At 39.2% G+C, this 22,746-nt stretch overlaps 2 protein-coding genes across 10 annotated transcripts in view; one reads left to right on the top strand and one right to left on the bottom strand.

Moving 5' to 3' along the window:
* Window positions 1-22,746, top strand: part of CDH23 (cadherin related 23) — a 568,554-nt gene that overhangs the window by 462,424 nt on the left and 83,384 nt on the right. For all 8 annotated transcript variants that reach the window (XR_006102875.1, XR_006102876.1, XM_042457557.1 and 5 more), the window contains exons 35-37: window positions 1,390-1,518; window positions 2,026-2,154; window positions 2,485-2,712. Coding sequence is in view for 6 of the 8 variants with exons in the window: in XM_042457557.1 (XP_042313491.1) it covers window positions 1,390-1,518; window positions 2,026-2,154; window positions 2,485-2,712 (486 nt within the window). In the remaining 2 variants the exon portion in view is untranslated. The remainder of the gene's footprint in view (window positions 1-1,389; window positions 1,519-2,025; window positions 2,155-2,484; window positions 2,713-22,746) is intronic.
* VSIR (V-set immunoregulatory receptor) overlaps window positions 8,007-22,746 on the bottom strand; it is a 30,681-nt gene continuing 15,941 nt past the window's right edge. For both annotated transcript variants that reach the window (XM_042457563.1, XM_042457564.1), the window contains 4 exons: window positions 18,386-18,493; window positions 13,442-13,469; window positions 12,045-12,232; window positions 8,007-10,300 (listed from right to left, as the gene is read on the bottom strand). In XM_042457563.1, coding sequence (XP_042313497.1) covers window positions 10,263-10,300; window positions 12,045-12,232; window positions 13,442-13,469; window positions 18,386-18,493 — 362 coding nt within the window. In that variant the 3' untranslated portion in view covers window positions 8,007-10,262. The remainder of the gene's footprint in view (window positions 10,301-12,044; window positions 12,233-13,441; window positions 13,470-18,385; window positions 18,494-22,746) is intronic.

Genomic DNA, 22,746 nt, shown 5'->3' with positions numbered 1-22,746 from the left:
ACAGATGTGGCTTTCTCACTTCCACAGTGTACCAAAAGGAGGTTCTCTCTATTAAACAGGAAGCACTTTGCATTTAAGGAGTGTTATTTTTCTTTCTTTTAAATTGCTACCTAGATTAATTACCTATTGTTAATTTCTCCAAAAAAAGGTCATTCTTAAAAGTCTAATTGTTTTGAATTTAAACTTATATATAATATATGTTAGCTGCTTATATAACTCACCTCTTAGTCATTCACATCCTTTCTTACTTATTCATTTAGATTATTTTCACCATAAGTGTTTAAAGACAAAGAGTTCTCAATAGAATTCCAATGTGTCTAATCCTCATGCACTATGATAGGGTTGGATAATTTCTAATGATTCATCCAACCACACTAGACTCAGAAGATGCTAAAATAACAACAACAATAATAATTAACAGTGGTTTCAGGATAACTATTGGGTTTGGGATTTTTCTGGCAGGAGGCATGTGTTGTTACAGAATTCCTCACACTGTTGAAACACAACTCCATCCCTCCTACAGGCCTCTAGGAATGCCATAATCTTTTTTCTTTTCTTCTTTTTAGTTTTTGTTTGTTGTTTTGTCCTTGGGTGTGCAGAAGCGGCTGGAAATAACCCATTGTGCAATATTTTGCCTAACTCTGCTCTAAGATAAACAAAGTGGAATTGTGCGAGTTGTGGGATAGTTTCTGATCTCAACAAGAATTCCAGTGTAGTACGAAAATATCCATGTCTGAATGGATATTTGTAAATACCCAGAATAAAGGGTATTCCATCCAGATCTTCAGCATCCAGGAAATACACAGTGAAGATGCTGCAAGATGAATTTAGGGGACTTAAAAAACCAAAATGAAGCTCTGTTAAAATCATGTGGCTGTTTAGTCATGATGTAGTAAACCTAAGTGCAAAGTGCTTTTTAGTGACCACACCTATTGGCTTTACATTGTATACTTATAAATTCCAATTTTTATTTCCAGCCTTATACGTGAACACGCCCATGTACAGACATTACAGATTTTGCATCTGTTCTCACAAACCAACTGTGAACCCTTCAATTAAATATATAAAATTAGAATAGAATTAGAAAGTTAGATTTTGCTGTGCTAAGTATTGATTATTTGACAGGAACCGTCATGCTATGATATATCACTATGAATGCTCCTATCCACATTCTTTACTCACAACAATCTGATCTAGAACATGACTAAAACTAGACTATCATAATCAGTACATTTGTAAATTTTCTAATATTTGATTCCAGACATCACCAGAAATGTGTGTATTATGAAGCAATATGCTTTTGTTCTTCCTATATCTAGTGGGTCATAATGCTCTTAATTTCCACCTGTATTCCCATTTATCACTGTACACTTCTCTTTTTCTGTACAGGTTGCCTTTTCTTTGGTATCTGGAAACATTGGCAGGGTCTTTGAAATCCGTACAACAAACAACACCTATGGAGAAGTATTTGTGGCCAGACCATTGGACCGGGAACTGATAGACCACTACACTTTAAAGGTAACTGGGAGATGCCCACCATCAAAGTTGCATGCAGCACAGTCATCCCATGTATGGCCCCACCAAAAATATGTATCCTGCATTATGGTATTGACAGTTTTATTTTTAATTCTGTTCCTAATGACCCCACAACATGGAAATTCCCTTTTTAGTAGAGGATGGATGGTGGTCCTCAAAGTCAAGTACAGTTGGCCCTTCATATATGTAGGGGTTCCATTCCTGACCCCCTATGGATGCCAAAAACAATGGGACCCCATGGTTTTTAATAGTGGTGTACTGCATGCACGTGCCGCCATTAGTGACAGTGGGATGGGGCCATCTGTGGATGTTCAAATACACAGATGGCAAGCCCGCAGTTGGGGTGGGCAGACTGTACTGTTGCTAATTTCTTGTTTACTTAACTGCTAAAGAACAAAGAATGGAAGTATGGGGTCAAAATGGATTGGACAAGAATGGTGCAAGATTAGGATCTTACTATCTAGATATAATGCTTTTGCTACCTTCCAGATTCAAGCATCTGACAGAGGTGTTCCACCTCGCAGGAAAGAGCATACCTTAAGAGTGAATATACTGGATGTTAATGATAACCCACCAGTCATTGCAAACCCATATGGATACAATGTTAGCATTAATGAGGTAAGTTTTACTGGTTCCCGGCTCTCCTTACATGTGCATGGCCCTGCCTCTCCTTACTTTAAAGAAAGATACTTGTGCACAAGGAACACCAGATTCTAATCTAAATAGAGCCTTCGCTTTGGGTGCAGTTCCTATTTTCCAGTTTATTTTATTGAAAGTTTGTAATAACACCTACCTTAGTGGCCTTGATCTCATCCTAAATCCAAATCTAATGTAAACTGCACAGTTGTATTTTTGATGGAATATATATTTCTAAATAAAAAAAGCCAACCTAATTTTGACTTCTTTCCTTACTCCTTCCGATCCCTTTCCTTCTCCACGTATTCACAGAATGTGGGTGGAGGCACTGCTGTGGTTCAGGTGCGAGCAACTGACAGGGACAGTGGCCTCAACAGTGTCCTCTCCTACTACATCACACATGGGAATGAGGAATTAACCTTCCGCATGGATAGAGTGACTGGGGAAATTGCCACCCGTCCTTCCCCTCCAGATCGCGAGAGACAACAGTTGTACCAGTTGGTGGTCACTGTGGAAGATGAAGGCAACCCAGCTCTCTCGGTAAGCAGTAATTATGTGATGCTGCACTTTATCATTGGCAGTGCCATAGTGGAACTATTGGATGCACTTATGGTACAGTGTGTTTCCTGGTACAGTGAATTTCCCAAGAAAAACTGAGCAGCCCAGAAGTACAGGCACAGTGCCCCAAAACTCACTCAGTTTTTCATTCATCCTTCAGGTGATATGCAATTCTTAAGATGTTTGTTATAGACATTCAGGAGGCAGATAGAAGGGCAAGAACCGACAGAAAACAGAAGCAATATTGCATCTGCTTCTGGCCAAAGAGCTGTGGTTCGTTCCTTTACCACACCATACAAGAAAAACAAGTGAAAAACATCAGTGCACTAACTGTTACAAATCTGGGAGAAGACCCCCCTGAATTTCACTGATCAGATTTTAATAATAGGGCACAGATCTTGATTGTATAAAAGCACATGAGATCAAGGTGTTCCATGATGATACTGATCATCTAGTTCCATTTCAATCTGGCTTCAAGGCCTAGTTATAGAACAGAGACAACTGTGCCCATCTTCTTGGATAATCTCTGCTGGAAAATCGGCAAATAGAACATATCCTTTTAGTTTTGCTGGACATCACTGGTGCCTGAGCAGACACTGAAGTTGGTATATTAAATTATCACAGATCCTTTTAGATTCATCCACACTTACATGACCTAAATGTTTCCCTCTAACACAGGAGCTTGCATGAACTTTGGCTGCATCTGCACTGCAGAAATAATGTAGTTTGACACTGCTTTCACTACCAATGCTATGGAATTCTGGGAATTGCATCTTGTTGTGGCACCAGAGCTCTCTGACAGAGAAGGCTAAATATTTCACAAAACTACAAATCCCAGAATTTCATAGCATTGAGCCATGGCAGTTAAAGTTGTGGGCAATTCAAAGTTTCCTAAGGCTTCAGCCTTTAAGGAAACAAAAATAAATATCAAAAATATCAAAGCCAAGCCTCTTAGGGTGTAATTTTAAATCAGTAGAGCAGCAGAGCAGCAAGAAACATGATTGATACTTCTCTATCAAAATTGTACAAAAAAACCAAACACACATTTGATCCTTGTCCTCGAAACAGCAGGCAGCCATCATCTCTGATCCAAACTACGTTGATACTTCTCTAAGAACTAATACTCACTCAAAAACAACAAATACAAGTAGCTTGCAGTTAAACCGAAGTTTACTAATGGTTTGAATCTATATATGCATAGATGTTATACCCTAACTTAGGGCTGTGCAGACCGGCTATTAAGGCCAGCCTGGCAGCAGAGTTGAGGTGTGGCATCCACATGACGCATGCCCTGACTCCGCCCCCAGGGCGGCATGACACCACATGCTGCTCCACATGAGACGTGGTGTCATGGCGCTCCCCTGGTACTGTGCCCACATGATGCAGTACCAAAGGAGCACCTTAAAGCCGCACTGGCAGTGGCTATCACACCCTTTCCAGGGTCCAGTTCCTATTTTGCAGTTTATTTTATTGAGAGTTTGTAATAACACCTATCTTAGTGGCCTTGATCTCATCCTAAATCCAAATCTAATGTAAACTGCACAGTTGTATCTTTGATGGAATATATATTTCTGAATAAAGAAGCCCGCCTAATTTTGACTTCTTTCCTTACTCCTTCCGACCCAATTCATTTTCAGTTAGGAAAAATCTTCAACAAGGCTCTGTCTGCTGTTGGATCCTCTTGATTTCAGCTGAGTTTGGTTGCTTGTTTGTCTTGCTGAGGGACTCATGGCAAGGAGGCTTATGCTTCTTGACTAGGGTAGCACTGAAAGAAAGTACAGGACAGGACACAGGACACTTATCATTTCCCTTAGTTTGATGTGGAACATCTTGTTTCCTCTAGAATTTGTTCTTTATGTGGTTTCCAACTCCGATCTAACTTGTGTGCTTTCTCTCTTTTGTTTTCTTTTAACCAATACTGAAAACACACGCTGAATGGTTATTCTGCCCCACCACTGGTTTTGCGCTAAATCAAACAGGGGTACAGTCCTCTCTCAGTTAATGCACTTGGCTTGTAGTGGCTTAGGTAAAAGATGTGGTTGGATTCACTGTAGATGCACCCTCCTAGTTTCCACTTGATGATTTGACGAGAGGCATAGAATGTAATGAAATAAATAGTTCCTCATTGCAGTACATTTTGATGTTTTGCTGTCGTGAAATCCAGATTCTGTTCCACTTTTTGTTACAATTTCCCTTGTGTTGAAGTTCTCTAAAAATAATTTTTGCTTTACTTAAAAACAACAAGGAAGTAGTGTGCATGTTTGTGTGATTTGTTAGCTTGCTAACAGGAGCACTTCATGAAAACATGCATTACAAATATTTGCATGAAAAGCTTCCCATTTTAAATACTGCTCATTTTAGGCTATCTCTGAGCCACATTTTCTTAACGGATATCTTGTATTCATAAGATGGTGCCACATCTTTGTATGTACAGTGGGGCAAAGCACATGTAATGATCAAGGATGGGCACAGTAACAAATAGGGGGAAATAATATTTATTGTCAGTCATGCTGTGTGCATGCACAGAGAGTATTTGTTGATTTGGATTATTCACCATTTGGAATTCACTCTAGTGTTGCTAGACCAATGTGTCCTGTGAAATGTTGGAGGGTATGCAACTGTTGAGGACTCCTTTTACCTCAGTCTAGTTATTAGTTCATATTATCTGTTATTTAAATAGCATAACATCACTCTGTATTCATAAGATTATATCAGATCCTCTCCGGTTTATCCAAAGGATAAGATTGACTGTGTCTTCACAGACTGGTACCTGTTTTCCTAGGAGAGTATCAGAGTACAAGAAACTTTATAAGCTTTCTTAGAGGCTCTCCAGACTGCCTCAAAGGGATGGGCTGGAGGTGCCTAATTTTCCTCCAGAGGGATGCTGCAGCACTCAAACCATGCAGCGTCCCTCCGGCCCAAAAAGAACCTGGAAAAACCGGGTTCTTCTTGGCACATGGGGACGCCATTATCAGTGTGCCATTGGCACACTGTGAGGCATCAATGATGCAAGCATGGCACCTGGAGGTGCAGATGCAGCGCTGCGCTTGCTTCATACATGCGCACCCCGTATGGACGGTGCTATGTAAAGATCGCCGTCATACATTCTAGGGTTCCAGAGGGTTCGGATGCTGCATGCTCCAGAACCCTAGAATTGGCCCCAGGCCACTGCAAACCTATACCAGGCTTTAGTGTCTTTTACAGTTCCATGCAAGTATGGTGCTCATATAGGAATTCAGAGAACAAGGATGGGGGGACCTTTTTCAGCCCAAGAACCAAGCTCAGTGCCAGGGTGAAAAGGTGAGGCCAAAACTACCATCATATTTTAGCTCAAAGTACCTACTATCAGTAACTAAGCCTTTGGAATGCTATTTCAAACTTGGAATGGGAAAAATACCAGTACAAAACCTAAGAAACCACTAAAGCATATTTGTTTCTAGTGACAACACAAAAGAGAATAAGGGTGTGTTTGGGGTGGGGTGGTGCCAAACAACTTACAACAAGAAAACAGGAAAGCCACTAATTTAAAACTTTTAAAGAGGGAACAGAATTAAGGAAGAGTATAGCAACTTTGAACTGCACACCATTTCACATTTAGTGGTTTATTTACCATTTACTGTAGTGGTAGTGTCACCATTTGCGGCTGTTGAACACTAAAATGTTCCAATTTCTTACCAGAATCTTGTGGTAAGAGCTTGGACCGAAATGATGAAATGACTTTGGTCAGCAATGTGGTTTGCGTCATACTGTGCTAATTTTAAACTTTAGGAAGTTTAGTAGGAGCATGTTTTTAAAAGATCTGTTAAAAATGCTTTCTAAACTGTTGAAAATATTTTTCTTTCTGAACTGTGTGGGCACTGCCATTTTTTAATGCATCACAATTGCTTCCTGCAGAAGGGGACATAAGTCTTTGTTTATATCGTTGCCACTTAGAAGAACAAGAGTTTCAAAAGTTTTCTCCCCACTGGGTGAGGTTTCAGTAGTTTTTATTTCTTTCTGATTTTTTTTTGCATTTCAGGACATTTGACCGAGAACATTGTGCGCAAAAAGAGTGTTTTGCACAGAAAGAGTGTTTTGTACAAAATAGTTGGGTTTTGAGCAAATAGTAATATGAAGTGAAAAGAAGATAAGAGCATGTATAACAAAATAGAATAAAGGACAAATCTCCAAGAGGACAAACTTGTAGCCCAAACTTGCGGGAATGGTATAACAAAAACTAAAAGCTCAGAATGAGCTGAGACTAGCTAGGCAAGCAAGACGAACAAAAAGGATTTTTTTCAGATACATAAGTAAGATGTATTGAGATAGGCAAGAAAATGACCAAGAATGCAGTGGGGCCACTGAATATATATTCTTCTTAAATGTAATAATCCAATAAAATGTCATTTTGGTTGCATTTCTGTTTTTAATAACAGAAAATGTCCATGGGAAATATCCAACAGAAACTCCAGGTGAATCCTTTCCTCATATGTTTTGATCTCCACATCACCCTCGTGGTTCTTTTAGACAGCCTCCTGCATAATCTGTTCTAATATATATATTCAGAATTCTGGCAAACAAGTTGACATGAGCACACAGCAGTTCTACTTTTACATAGGCAAGCACATACTCATCCACTTCTCCAGCTTTTACCAAATATGTACTGAAATATTGCAAAGCATGAATGCCAGTGAGCATTTACTAAGCAATTATTGATAAGAGAATATAGACAGCAACTTGATAAAGTGATTTCTGTATTGTTCTTTGAAGTAGCAAGCAGACTCTTTTATGGAGTCGGAGGCTTTCATGGCCGGCATCCATAGTTTTTTGTGGGTTTTTTGGGGCTATGTGGCCATGTTCTAGAACAGTTTCTTCCTGACGTTTTGCCAGCATCTGTGGCTGGCATCTTCAGAGAATGCTTCCCTGGATAAGACTTGGGTCACACAGTATATATTCCCAACTCCTTTCCAGGCAAGCATTCTCTGAAGATGCCAGCCACAGATGCTGGCGAAACATCAGGAAGAAACTCACATAGCAGCGGCGGACGTGCTGGGTGGCTGAGGATGTCCATGTAGATGGCTGTCATGGTGCAGGAATGGAGGGCTCTGGACGTTCCTGGAAGATCTGGAGTAACAGATGAATTTTTAAAATGTGTTTTATACCCTGGTTTTGATGCTGGACATCTTCCAGACTATTTGCACCAAAACCGACGTTTGACCCATGCATTGTCTAAATGGCAACACCAGAACAGGAGGAATAGGTCTTTTGGCCCATGCAGACAAGGCCTCAGTCACTAGTGTGATTCCAAAGAGTTTTTATTATGGTTTGACATAACCACAGATTTTTTTCCAAATAGCCCTGAAATTTTACATCTGTTTCAGTGATGCAGCCATTCTTAAGAAAGTTCTAGGTAGCAACTTTAGCCAAGAGATATTTTTTTTAATCCTTTTATCTTTTTGAAGCTTTGAAATCATATTTAAGTCATTTCAGGCTATTAAAAATGGTATGTAGGTTAAACCACAACCTGTGCAACAGCTGTTTTTGCCCATAAGGGATTTATGTATTTAAAGCTACCTTAATACAGTGTGACACAATTGAAACTATAGTGGTATCACACAGGAGGATTAGTCAGCCTCATCTGTGTTTCCAATTCCTTTTGAGTGTCCTATATTTTAGAGTGAAGCCACACAGAAAAATTAGCTTCTTGCTTCAGAGCTGAGAACATAGAGCAGGGGTCATTTCTTTCTGTGACCAGAAATCATTGTTTTATATTCCTGTTGCAGGTAGTTAATCTTTCTCAAGGACGCTTAACATCAAACATACCAAGAGCAGACCCTAGCACAAAGATGTATATTAGCAATATCTTAACATTTTATTTCAATTATATTTGTTCCTAAGGTATTTTTAGTTAGCTATAATCTGCTGATAGTCTGTTTTCCAGCAAAAATCTGTTAAATGCATATTTTGTGTGTAAATTTCAACATTTATATGGATATTTTTGTTTAAATATTTTTACCCTGAATAGGCTCCCAAAGCAGCCTAACATGAGATGAATAAAAGGTAGCTTGTCCCAGCCACATGCTTACAGACTGAAAAATGTGGCATAAAAGAAAGCAGAAAGAAGAGGTGCTTCAGAAGTATCTTGCTGAATTGTATGGGCTCCTCCCTCTCAACAAGCCCATATGTCCCATAAACATTTGATGGCACCTATCCATGAATGCAGTATGATTTGCCAATGGGCCTCAGCCACCATATCTCCCATTGCAGTTTTAATGGTGGGCTAGAGGAACTATAAACTTGATTGACACATGCTGGCTAAAACATGTTTTTCAGTGTTCACTTGAAATGTAGCATCGTTGTCAAATGTACTGAACATTGTCTCTGAGAGATAACCCCTCTATAACTGATAGAAATCAAACTAGGCTGAAACATTCAGATCAGTTTGAAAAGATGAACCTGGCAGAAACAGTCTGTTCTACAATTTAGCCCCATTGCAAAGCAGGGTTTGAATGGCTAGATTGGACATTATACCCAAATTTTGATGTTTTAGCAGTGTGGTGTAGTGGTTTAGATGGTGGCCTTGAACAAGTCATATTCTCTCAGCCTCAAAGAAGGCAAAGGCAAAGGCCAACCACTCTATAAACAAATTTTGCCAAGAAAATTCTATGATGCATTCACTTTGGGGTAGCCATATGTTTGAAACTACTTTAAGGCACATAAGCGTATATGTACTTATCAAGCATTAAGAGGAAAATTAAAAGTGTGATTTATAAAACTGGGAGTATAGGATCAGAGCTTGAGTTCCTAAAATACTTAGGAAATGTTTAACAAAGAAAAAATGGTTATGACTGCAGTCAAGTATGCAGAGTTTTTCATGTTATATGTAATATTTCAAGCCAGGAAACATGTAAAATACTTTGTTGCTTACTAAATAGAGGCACCAAAATGGTACAAATTTAAAAATAACACATATACAATATAATCTGTATAAAGATATAGTACACTTAGAACACTTTGCTTGAAAGAATATTCCGATTTTTTTTTAAATCCACATTTCCATGGAAGAAGGTATTTGGATGGCAGGTAGATCCTTCTTCAGCTATGGCATACGGTGGTGGATGCATAATCTCTTTGATGTCTGGTTACAATTAAAAAACATAATCTCTGTTTTCCAGTCCTGGTATAGTAATACCACACCCCATTTAAGAATTCTGCTTCAACAGTTCTTCATAAAATGATAAACAGTTCTATGAAGTAAAGCAAAAAGCTGGCTGAAGAATCCTGAAACATCATTGTCTTCCAGAATGTTACTTCTGCCTTGAGAGAAGGAAGGTCAAGGAGTACATCGGTATATTAAAATCTTAGTAAAGGCACCTTGTGCCTCAGAAAAAGTCTGCCATTTTTCTCCTCCTGAACTAATCCTTTAAAATCTTCTCTTCCCCCTTTTCTTCTCTCGTATTCATTCCCTATGCCATTCTTGAAAGCAGCAAGCCAGACCTTGTCCATATTGGTGTGAAAGATTTAGCAAAAAACATTCTTCATGGATAAATGTATTATATATTTGTTACATTTGGTGAATCAGGAACAGGCTCTGAAAAGAACAAACAGTGCTGGTTAACACAGGCAAAACCCAACCATATTGTTCTGCTAGTGGAAGATTGAGTTCAACAGAGCCAGAAGAGACTCATTATATCTTCTCATTCCAACCCTCTGTACACTTCCCCCTGCAATCAGCTCTGGAAAGCTCACTAGAACATGCTTTTGGGTAACACAGTGGGTTAAAGTGAAAAGGAATTGGGAAGAAGGTTATATTAAATTGCTACACCTGACAATGGAATATTGGATTTACATTTTCTCACCCTGGATATTTGTGGCTGCAATGATATATAAATAATTGTGGGCTAAATACATTTTGTACAAGCAGCTTTGGCACTTCCTCAGCCTAGCTTCAAGATGCCACTAGTATCTGTTGTTTTTTGTTACAGTAAAGAAAGAATTGACACCTTCATAGCCTCTCTCTACATAGACCATATCACTACCCTCATCAAGCGGTTAGGAAGCACCACAAGTACCCCTGACCTTAAGTGAGCCCTTCCTTCCTGCAAACACTAGGGGCACTGAGTCTGGCTGCTGGCCAGAGAGTCAGTAATTTCCTGGCTAGCCAATGTATTTAAGTAACTGTTAACCTTGGGAGTTCCCAGAGAATGCTATATTCCCTTGTGCTCTTCCTAGCAACTTTTTGGGGAAAACATTTCAGAACACATACACCTGCAGATAACAGGGCTCTTTATACCACTGGTGTGGGATAAAGAAAGTCCCACATACTTAAATTACTCAGTCATCAGCACATTCTCAGCAGAAAATCATTGCACCAGAATTAGGCATATATATAAATGTACTGCTAACTAATAAACAATCACTGTGCACACATATTGGTATTCCACACTGCAGAAATAAAGCAGATTGAGCCCCATTTAACTCTCATGGCTTCATCCTGTGGAATCCTGAGATTTTTATTTTGGTACGGTATTCAGCCTGGTCTGACAGAAAGCAATGATATCTCACCAAACTACAAATCCCAGGATTCTGTAGGATTGCGTCATCTCAGTTAAAGTGGTGTCAAACTGCTTTGTTTCTGCAGTGCACCCAAGGCACAAATACATGCATACACATACTCACACATACGGACCCAATGGCATCACTAGGGGGTGCGGCCCACACTGGGTGACACCGCAGAAGAGGGGTGACACCTGGTCAGGTACTCCTCCTGCCCCTTATTCTCCACTACCCTGTCTCTCTCTGGACCCCTGTCCATCTCCTCCCATTGCCTCACTTGCCTGGTGGTCCCCACAGCAGTCCTAGGCAGGCAGCAGCCAAGTGAACAAGTAAGGGAACAGGAGGAGACAGACAGAGGGCAGGGTAAGCTGCTACCACCCAGCAGCCCTTTCTGGGTCTGGTCAGGCAGTGGGTGGGGTGGAGGGTCCAGGCAGGAGAAGGACTCCTCATGGCTTTGCTGCCACCAGGCTCCCTCCTTAGGAGGAAGCTGCCATGGCAGCAAAGGAAAAGGGGTGAGCATGCCCCTCCTGGCTTTCCCACTGCTGGGCTTTCTTCTCAAAAGGAAGCTCTGTGACAGTGAAAGAGAAGGGCTGAGTACATCCCTTCCATATCTTCCCACTGCCTCACCTGCCTGGCCACCCTCAGCAGTGCTGGGTGAGCAGACAAGCAAGTGAGTCGGGGAGGCAAGGATGGTGGTGTTGGGTACCAACACCACCCAAACATACCAAGCCTGGGGACACCACTGCATATAGACATTCTCTCTTCACTGAAATACTTACCCAGTGATGGGAAGAAACAGTCCCCTGGTCCTGGGGGTGACAGTGGAGTATTAGGTTCTGAAAGAAGGTGTCGAACTGACTCTGAAGGCAAGCGTCTAGCCATATAGGTTAACTGTGGCCTGGGCTTGGGTTCTGAATTAACAGTAGGGATGTCATCAAAAACAGGGTTGTCAATACCATCGGCATTGCTGCAAGGAAAAAAAAGAATAGAGACACAGATTAATCATACCAGAGTCAAATCTTGTATTTGTCCCATCACTTTGATGGGAGAAAAAAGTTACCAAATTGTAAATATGCCCTCAGGATCCTGCTGTAGGTGCTTTTGTTCCATTGACATGGAGGAAAAAACATGTACTGACATGTTTTAACACATATTCATTGGTCTGTTGTTGTGTGACTTCAAGTCACTTCTGACTTATGGCGACCCTATCACAGGGTTTTCTTGGCAAGATTTGTTCAGAGGACGTTTGCCATTACCTTCCTCTGAAGCTGAGAGTGTGCGACTTGCCCAGTGGTCACCTAGTGGGTATCATGGTGGAACAGGGAATCAAACCCTGGTTTCCAGTATACTGGAGAATTTTCAACCACTGAGTCAGCTACCGACCCACTAGAAGTCTATTTCTGTCCAACATAGGGTTTTTTGCCTCCCAAAAAACCAACATTGTAACACTCTAGAACAGGGATTCCCAACCTTTTTGGCTCGCAGAGCCCTTTTAATCAGTTTCTATGGTGGAGCCCCTTTTAACATTAACTTAAATGATGTTGAGGAGTAGTGTTACTTTTTGTTTCTTATTCTTTAATTTCATGCAATTTTTATTTCCCCCTCCCCCCATTTTCTTAGAGCAGCCACAAAGCATCTGGGAAGCGCATGAACAGTCCTGATTCATCATTTCTCATCCCACTGTTTTAAAAAAAACAGATTATATGTATTACAGATTTTAACAATACATTAAAAGATATAAAAAGTAAAAAAGAAAGATGAAAGAAAGGAAAAGGGGGGAGGAGATGACTTCTGACCCTTCCTTCAGCAGTTATTCATACGTACGTTTATAATTATTCATATCTCATTCTGTAATGTTAACAGAACACCTGTGGTATTGTCCCTGCTGAATTCCTTTCTAGAAATCCTGTTAGATACATACCTTTTAAGACTTTTATTCACAAGCCTTTTGAGACCACTGGCTGATCCTGGTAGATGACTGCAGCTGCATAAATTCAGGATTTTTAAAATGTGCCTTCTGGATTTTGGTGTTTGGGTCTAATTATATGACCACAGCTACTTGTAGTTTATTGTTGTTTTACGTGTGGTTGAATTTATTGAGATTATTCTTGAAGGATTTTTTGTAAATCAAATTGTAGGATAGGAATATAATATGCAATAAAACACAATGGCTCACCTTTCCATTCTGACAAGTTCATGAGCACCTGGGGGGGGGAAACAATGTTGTTAACGGTGTGGTTTGATAACTCTACTATTACTGTGCATCAAAATTCAGACCACCGAATTTTAGACATAGAAGAAATTGCCAACAGAAACCTGATCCAAAATCACTGAATAACCCAAGAGAGCTGACTCATAGCACATATGAGGATATGCATTCCCTTGCCATTTCTCTTTAGAATAACCTTCCACAACCTTCCAGTTGCATTCAAGATTGTTCACACCAACCTCAGGTAACCTGGCAAAAGGTCTGGAATCATGGGATTTGAAGTCCAATACAACAGGAGGACCTCAGGTTGAGAAAGACTGCTTTGGAGGCCATTTTGCTCTCCCTAAACAACTAATTTGTCTTTTGTCCCAAGTTTGTTGGCTTGGTAAACTGGACCAAAGAAGCAGAAACTACTAATTCACATGATAAACAGAAACCACATCTTAGCAGTGCCCTGAAACTGAATGCTTTCATTTATTTTACAATTTCCCTCCAGTGAGTACATCCAGAAAAGGCTAAATCCTGCAAAATTTACTTTAGTGATATGATTTTTGTCCAACAGCTCCTCTTACCAATCCTTTAGCTGAGCTACCAAGCACCAAGGCTGGTGGCAAGTTTGATTCACAAACTGTTCCTGGATGTTCAGGTGATGAACAAGTTTAAGGCATGGGAAACTGCAAGACCTGTTTCCATTATTTTCACTATGATCTTACTTGAAATACACTTTCCAGCATATGAGCAGGTCTGGATGATCAGTGGTTCAACTGATCCAATTGATATAGGTCCCTCACTGGCTAGGAGCCCAGTGGTGAAGAAAGAGGATGTACTTCATTTCATCTCCTTCCCACAGCCACTTTCTGACTTTCCCTTTTTTTATTATCATCAGTATTTTATGTGTTGAGTACTTGAGTACTGTGACCAAAAATACATAGGATCAAGCCATTATTCTCATTTAAGTTGCATATCTATGTATTGCTCTCTGCTCTACTTTTCTTTTACTTAATTAATTTCTATGCCACCATAGAACAACAACAACAACTTTATTGAAGGAAAAGAGACACACACACAATAAAGAGGCTAAAGGGATCAAGGGAGTTAAAAAAAGGGATAGGATAGAAGCGAGACTTCCTTCACAGTTAATACGACACCTGAATGAATATTGTCCCAATGGCAGTGGGTCCAGGGTAGAATGTAGAATTCTGGCAGCTTCTATGGCACTGAGGACTGGCAGGCTGCTTAAGTGCTAGTCTGACTGACAAGGGTTTTGACAGCAACCAAACTAAACCAAAGAATGGGGCAAAACAACCCAACATTTATACCCAAAATTCCCCTTGAGGGCAGATTCCAAGGAGTATGAAAAGACCAAAAGGTTTAGTTTGAAGTTCTTTGAAATGGGTATGCAGTTGCTTTGATATATTTTAAAGTTGCTTTGAGATGTTTTCTAAGGCGATGGCACTGAGGTGTGAAAGAATGGCAATTTCCAAGCTGGAGAGGCTCACTGCAAAAAATCTCCAATGCTGTGTTTATCACAAACCTTGCATCCCTTTGATCAGAGGGGTGTCACCAGCTCCTTGGAATGTCCGGCAAACTGTCTCCTCTTTGCGACTCCTTCCTTCTTTGCTTACATTAGAGGGGTAGGCTGTGATGATGGCTCCACATTCAGGGTCTTAGAAGGGTCACCTAGTCTATATTTTCTGATATCAAAAGAGGAGAGGTATATTGAGGCCCCCATCAATCCTAACAGAATATGCTGAAGCTTCTCCATCTTTGTGCAGTACATTGGCGTCAGGTGAGCATAGTGTCTGTGGTTATGGGCAACATCGTACTTGTTAACTTCTTTATGGCCTGAAATATAAAGTTTCAGTTTATGTGTCTTGAATCTTTCAGGTATCTTAAAAAGGTCTCAGACTGTCTCATGTCATTCAGAACAAATGTTGTGTCCCTTGGCTTTTGCGCTGAAACTCCTGCATCTTGTCAAAAAGATTTGTGACTTCTGTCATGTTTTTATGCATCGCCATTGACAGTTTGTCTTGTCCCTCTTGAATTGTCTGGTGCAATTCTCTTGCCACATGTTTGATGGTGTTTCTTTCAATGAGGTGTTACTGAATGTGCTTTCACAGAGCAGTACAAGTGTATTTGACAGGTTGCTGTTGGAGAGTATATGCTTCTACTCCCAAATCAGGTCAGGTCTACTCACCTCAATGTATTTCTCCAGGGCTTTGAGAGAAGATAGTATGCAGAGTTCTCCAATGTGAAATACAAACCTTCACATTCATATCACTTTGGGGCCATAATTTTTTAAGTTCATAGCTTGGAACATAATGTTTCCTTTTTTATACAGTTGGAAAGCCAGGGATAACAACTGTGGACACACCAGTTCTGACTGTGGAGACATGATAAGCTATGCCCTCCAGTATAAGGACTACATCACTTGGTTACCAAACATATGCTTATCAGGCAACTGCAGCAGCCTTAGAAGAACTCCTCTTTCAGAAGCAAATGGGCTTTGCTTCCTAACATACTACTTATCCAGAGTGTGAAATTACAGAGAAAATAACCCCTTTAAAAATCCTCATAGGTGCCTGCTGCTCATTCTGCCACCTGAAAGGGGGGGGGGGGGGGGATTCAAAAACCTGGAACCCATTGCCAGCCCAGCCTAGAACAATCCCACTGAGTAGTGACTCAACACGCATGTAAATCCCATTAAGTCAAAGGGTTTATTCTTGGGACTACCAACAGGTTCAAGACCAAGATACTATGACTTGTGATGGGAGTGTTCATATCAATTCTGACATTAAATTTGGGTAAATCACCCATTTCTTAATATTCACTTCATTTCATGACACAGACTATTCATATCCAATTGCTTTTTTTAAAAGCAAAGATGGGCAACCTTGTTCCGCCAGATGTTGTTGAACTTCACCTCCCAGTAGTCCTAGTTAGAGTACGCAATGATCAAGTATGCAGAGGGTTATAATTTAGGAACATTTGGTGAGCCACCAAATGTAACATTGTCTTTTCTCTGGGAAAGTGGATTCTTTAGAACAGGGTCGAGAAAGTATGACACTTCCATGGAGTAAATCCACTTTTAACATTTTATTCATGTGAAAACACTAAACATGAATGTAAAAGCTCTCATTATATAACACAGTTTTGAGCCATCCTCCTATAATTGTGCATGTTGTGTTCTTAATGACATAGAATATAACACAAGTTTAGGTTTAGATTTTGTATTTGCATTATAAATCTATTTAAGAATGAATCCAGTTAAACTACATGTACAAATTTCCATGAGTTTGAGGAATTCAGCTAAGCCAAATTCTGCAAATATTTTACAGTCTTGTTTACAAGTATATTTACTTGAACTTAGAGAAGGTGAAGGCCAAAGTGTTTACCCAACTTGTTATAAATTCTGTTCCCTTGAATTTTAACATTTCCCTTAGGAGTAAAATTGAGTAAGCCAAAATGCGATCCATCTGACATTTTCAGATCATTGGCTTGTATAGGTCTAAAGTTATTTGATTCTAATATAAGCAAATGCCTTGAAAAGGAGAGGAGTTTGTTTGTTTGTTTATTTATTTATTTATTGTCTGCAATGTGCCCCATTCCTGATACATTTGTATGAACATGTTATTATGAAGCCACAAGCCAGATCAGCATTAAGGAAATTATCACTCATATTTTCAGTCTCAAGAGGCTGAACAGATCCATGAGACTCAAATCATGAAGAAGAAAACTGGCAGTATCCTCCCACAGCAAATGTTAATGCGCTAACATTACAGATATGATGTAGAAGTATTAAAAGCAATGACTAAGCCCAATGCTGCACGCCAGCACAATTTACAACACAATGATGCATATTTTACTGCTTCATTAAACCGATCTGCCCTTTTGTAACTTTTCCCTTAGTCACTCATTTTCTATGAAAAATGTATAAACAAACAGAGGAGAAAGGTTTTTTTGTGGGTTTTTCAGGCTACAAGGCCATGTTCTAGAAGAGTTTATTCCTGATGCTTCACCAGCACTCTGGCACCTTCAGAGAATGCTGGCATGGGAGAGAGTGGGGTATATATATATATACTGTTGGTTGAGAGGAAGCAATTTACATGTTAATTTGTGCATTGTTCTGTTGTTGAATGGCAAGGCCACAGGGTGTCTATTTAATTAATGATCCATTGTCTGCTAGGAATCCCTCTGTCTCTGGGTGGTTTTCATTTGCATTTGCTTGGTCTTTCAGGACTGGTAACCAAATTTTGTTTAAGGATTTTGTCTTTCCTGTTGAAATTGTCCAGGTGTTTATGGATTTCAGTGTCTTCCCTGTGCATTCTGGCCTGGTAGTTGTTGACATGGTCCAGAATTTCAGTGTTTTCAAACAGCATTTTATTTTTCTGGCTGACCCAGTCTGCAGTGTCTCTTATGTTCCTTATTCGTGTTTGAACACTGCGTTTGCTGGTCCCTATGTAGACTGTAACCTCCCGTGGCCATGAGAGGGTCTCTCCTGGCCCTTTCTGGATTTTCTTGGTCAGTTTAGAGACCATTTGGAGGTTGTGTTTCCTCACCAGTTTCCCTATTCTGTCTGTCAATCCTTTGATGTATGGTAAAAAATACCTTCCCATTGTTTGTTTTCACTTCTATGGGCTTTTCTGGGTCTGGCAGCCCTTCTGATGTCTGAACTGGAGTAACCATTAGCCTGTAGAGCCCCACTGATACATCACTGTTAAAGGGTAACAATCATAAATGACCTCCCAGCAGCACTCTAAATGAACGGAGTATCATAGGTGTAGTGGTAGTAATGCTTATATATGAGCATATCTGCATTTGAAAGAGAAATGCATGAGGCTGTTTGGAATACTAAGTTGATAAGGAGAAGGGATGAAGTAAGCAAGGGTAAGAAAACACTTTGATACATACGTCTGTTGGTAATTGCTTGCCTCTGCTTGTAAATAAGGAGCAGGATGAGGGGCAGGCATAGAATGCCCACAATGCAGGCCCCTGTTGCAAGTGCAGCTGCAGTGATGTCTGAAAACAAAGAGAGGCAAAAGTCAGTCAGTAAGTAGAGAAATATTGCAGTCTAATGTTGATTCTTGTTCTGATTTAGCAGCCAATACATATTGGCTGTAAATCTGGAATTCTCATCATGTGGCAATTTAGTCACAATATCCTTAAATTAAAAAATCCACCATTATTTGAGAACTCTGTTTGTCTAGCAAAACAAAAACTATTTTGCAATACAATAAAAGAACAAACATTTTTCAAATAAAAATAAATAATTTATACATCTGAAATTTAAACTAGATTAAATACACTTCTAGATAGTTTTAATATTGCTTATGGAACCTCTGTGTAGTTACCACTATTTTTATGAGAACACAAAAAAATTAAAAGGTGAAGCTATTTCTGGTAGGGAGATATTAAGATGATTTGCAAGTAGTGTTAAACCCATAGAGAATAAAAAGTAAAAGTTTAGGAAAGTCTTTGGTAACAGCTGTGTTTCCCATCTGACTATAGTATGGTTTTGAGAGGCATTTTGAACTTTTTACTGTTATTTTTAGTTAACATTGGTGTCTCATTTGATTCAAAACTAAAAATAACAATAACCCTGTGGTTTCTTAAATTGTAATTAGCAGAAACAAGACAATTTTTGCTTTACAAACTTCCACCAATTACAGTTAAGATAAACCAGAATTACAAGTTCAGATAATATACTAAATCATGTTTAAGCTAAAACAAAAGCATAAGGTGAAAGGAAGACAGAGGAATTTGAGAGTCCGAAGTGCTTTACACCTCAGAAGGTGGTGGAGCCCTGAAAGAAACAAAAAAGTAGGGCTACCGTAATACCAATGGTTATTATTGAGCCAGAACTTTTTCTTGTCGGAAAAGAATTTAAACATTTGCATTGGTTAAAACTGAACAAATGGTTTATTTACCTACTATATGGTCTTAGCATACAAACAATTCTGTACATTTAAATTTTAAAAAATGAAAGTTATTGGTCTAAATCCTATTATTACCCTGACTTGAGCAACCCTACTGAATCAATTGGATTTCCTGCACCCGTCAACAACAGTGTTAATGGGTCCTATAGTTAGGACCAACCCACAGGATTCCAGCCTTTCCAGTTGAATGAAGAGAGGGAAGATAAAATACAGCAAGCATGTAGGGGCCTATATAATGTCAATTTTTGTTTATATTGGTTTTTAATATTGACCTTTGTTACAGTGGGCTAAATTGAAGGAGAGTTTGGAAAAAATTGTAGATGAGCAAGAGATGAGCTAGATAGAAGAGAAAGAAACCAAGGGCAAGACACTACAAAATACAAAGACATATCACACTTGTGCCCCTAAAAAAGAAGTGAGGGGAGAATGGAGGGGCGTTTGTATTTTTTCCTTCTTCTACAGATATACTGTGGGAGCTGGAGGGATCTCCAGTCCACTCCCAAGATGCCTTCTGTTTCCTGTTATTGCAAAGAAAGCAGCAAGAGCAGCAGAAGTTTCTGTAACAGAGTGGACTTCCTTCTCACCCACTTGAGGTTGTGGTTTCTGGAAGTTCTTCCAAAGAAACAGCCATGAGCTTCTGAAGGATATTTCAAATTTCACTGCATTTTAGCAATGCTGGAATGAAGATACTTTGTTCTGTCCTCTTTTTCCAATATAGGGAGAGGAACAATAAAAATGCTTTAGAAACAAAACCAGGTTCATTCCAATGTCTACAGTCATCAGTGAGAAATCACTTGTTGGTTTCGAGACCCTTGGGCTCAGATCCATTACAAGCAAATGGAATTTAATAACATGCAGAGTACTTTGTTCCACATCCTAGGCCAATATGATTTTTATTTTATTTTATTAGCTTTTGACTGCTGTTTCCTTTTTTGTGATTGGCACCACATACTAGACCACACATTCCTGATCTTTTCTCTTATCATGGCTTGGTTAGGCAAGCTAAGTTTTCATTTCAGACCTGCAAGTGTTATTTTCTCTACACCTGTGCAGATGAATCATACAAATCAGACCATAGATAGCTAGAAACAGAAATGGTGGTACATATTTACAAGTTCACCTGGTTATGTAACAAGATTACATAACTAGAATAAGAAGTAGAAAGAAGTAGAAAGTGCTAAAGAGAAGACCTCATTCATACAGGCTAGAGCTGCCTCTCTTTCAAAAACAGGTGCATTATGCATGGCAAAGAATTAATTACATTTTCCAGTAAGGCATCGCCAAGCTAGCTAATAATAAAGGCCTGTCTAGATTTTCTGACGTAAGCTTTCTGGTCTTTAAATTTTTCGAATGCAGAACAAATCCAGCAAATTATGTTCGGGTCAGATTCATATGTTAGAAAACATGTATGCTACAGAAGAACGGCAAGGCGTGTTCATATAGTCAATATAAGATAACATAAGAACAGGTGTGGCCCTTTCCTACTACACTTAAACTGGGACTAATCTGTAGTCTACATTAGAAGGATGAAGCAGATAAGGTAGTAGAAAAAAGGATGAGTCAGTTAGATTACAGAAATATTGTTCAAGATAGGCCTTGTTAAAGACTGAAAAAGAATGGGAATAAAATAGTGGTTGGGAAGCTCTTCTAAGTACTGTGGCCTCGGTGGGAGAGAACAGGCAGACACAGCTCCATGTGCCTAGGACCAGAAGCAGATGAAAGGCCCCCTCTCTATCCCAATTGCCACTACGATGGCTTCTAGGGAAGAGAGGAGCAGCCAGCATCTTCTGAGTTTAACACCTCTCCTACTGCCATCTCTTTTTCTTTGTGTGTCCTGTTTTTTTAGACTGTAAGCCTTAGGGCAAGGAACTATGAACAACTGTAAACTGCTCGTGTAAAGCACCATGCACACTGATGGTGCTATGTAAATAAGTAATAATAATAATAATAATAATAATAATAATAATAATAAATGATGACCAGAAGTCAAATGGATGTCTAAAGAGTGGGAGAAGTAAGAAAAGGATATGGGTAGGTGTATGTGCTTTCAAGTCATTATGGAGACCGCATGAATAACCCACAACTTTAGTGACTACTTATGAGGAGAATGTGTACAAATGTATATCCAAAGACCTTCATATTGATCTCAGGCCAAATACACGCATGAGTGTTGACAAAGATTAGAGGTTTCAAGGCTGATATTTTGCAGAATATCATGGTTGATCATTTGCAGCTCCGTCTTATGGGTCATGTTTTGAATTATCTTTCCTTTTATTCATCCTGTGTGACCTTTTCCTCCTTTCTTTTGTCACTGCAATGGCAAACTTTAAACTGCAAACTTGCTAGGGTAGAGGACCTGCCTTCTTTGCTTCTATAGTAAAGGGTCTTATTCACTGATTGAAGTGAATAAGTAATACAAAATTGATGATGATAATGATTATGGTGATGATGATGGTGAAGATGGAAACAAGTGAACATATGTCAGTTTATTATAATGATGGAGAATATATACTGTCGTTTAATGGAAGTAAGATGAAATTCTTTTTTCTTTTGAAACATTTATCACCATTCCCAATTTATAATAAAATCAAAGGATCTATTTGAGGGGGAAACTCAGAAAACTTTGAAATTCCATATTAGTATATATTTTATTGTGCCAATCAAAAAGTCACAAAACTGTATGCACTTCTAAGACTTCTCAATCTGAATCCTTGCCATGATGTTACAAAAATGTGGGTGGAGAAGTAGTGTGATGTGAAGCTGAAATCATGGTGTCTGCACCATCACAGTCTTAAAACAGAATAGCAGAGGAGGACTCACCAATTAATTTAAATCACCAATTAATTTAAATTTATTGTTTTTCTAGATTTTTCTAGAAAATTTCTCACTAAATGCTCTAATTAATGAATTAACTAATCCACTAAATAAGCTTTAGTCATCAGAATTTGTGGAGTGGGTCATTAGAATTTGTTAGGGTGAATACTAGTAAAACTGTAAAACAGGAAGATGTGCTGCATCCAAATAAGAAGTATTAGGATTGGAAGAAATCTATCACGTGCCTTTATTGTTAGGTTTGTTTGGTTTGGGAAGATAGGAGTGAGTGGGAGAATAAGAAAAAAAAAGAGAAGTTCCTAGAGCCCAGGCCAGAGAAGAAGAACAGGAAAGTGGGGGGAAATGAGTCATGGAAAGGAACTAACTTTATAGCCCACACTTCTTCTTTGGCAGTGGAGAGGCCAAGAGAATTCAGTCATTCAGTTGTGCAGAAAAATATTCTGCAAATAATAATAATAATAATAATAATAATAATAATAATAATAATAATAATAATAATAATAA

The sequence above is a fragment of the Sceloporus undulatus genome, chromosome 3, assembly GCF_019175285.1.
Source record: "Sceloporus undulatus isolate JIND9_A2432 ecotype Alabama chromosome 3, SceUnd_v1.1, whole genome shotgun sequence".
Lineage (NCBI taxonomy): Eukaryota > Metazoa > Chordata > Lepidosauria > Squamata > Phrynosomatidae > Sceloporus > Sceloporus undulatus.
This window is presented reverse-complemented; position numbering and strand designations above follow the sequence as displayed.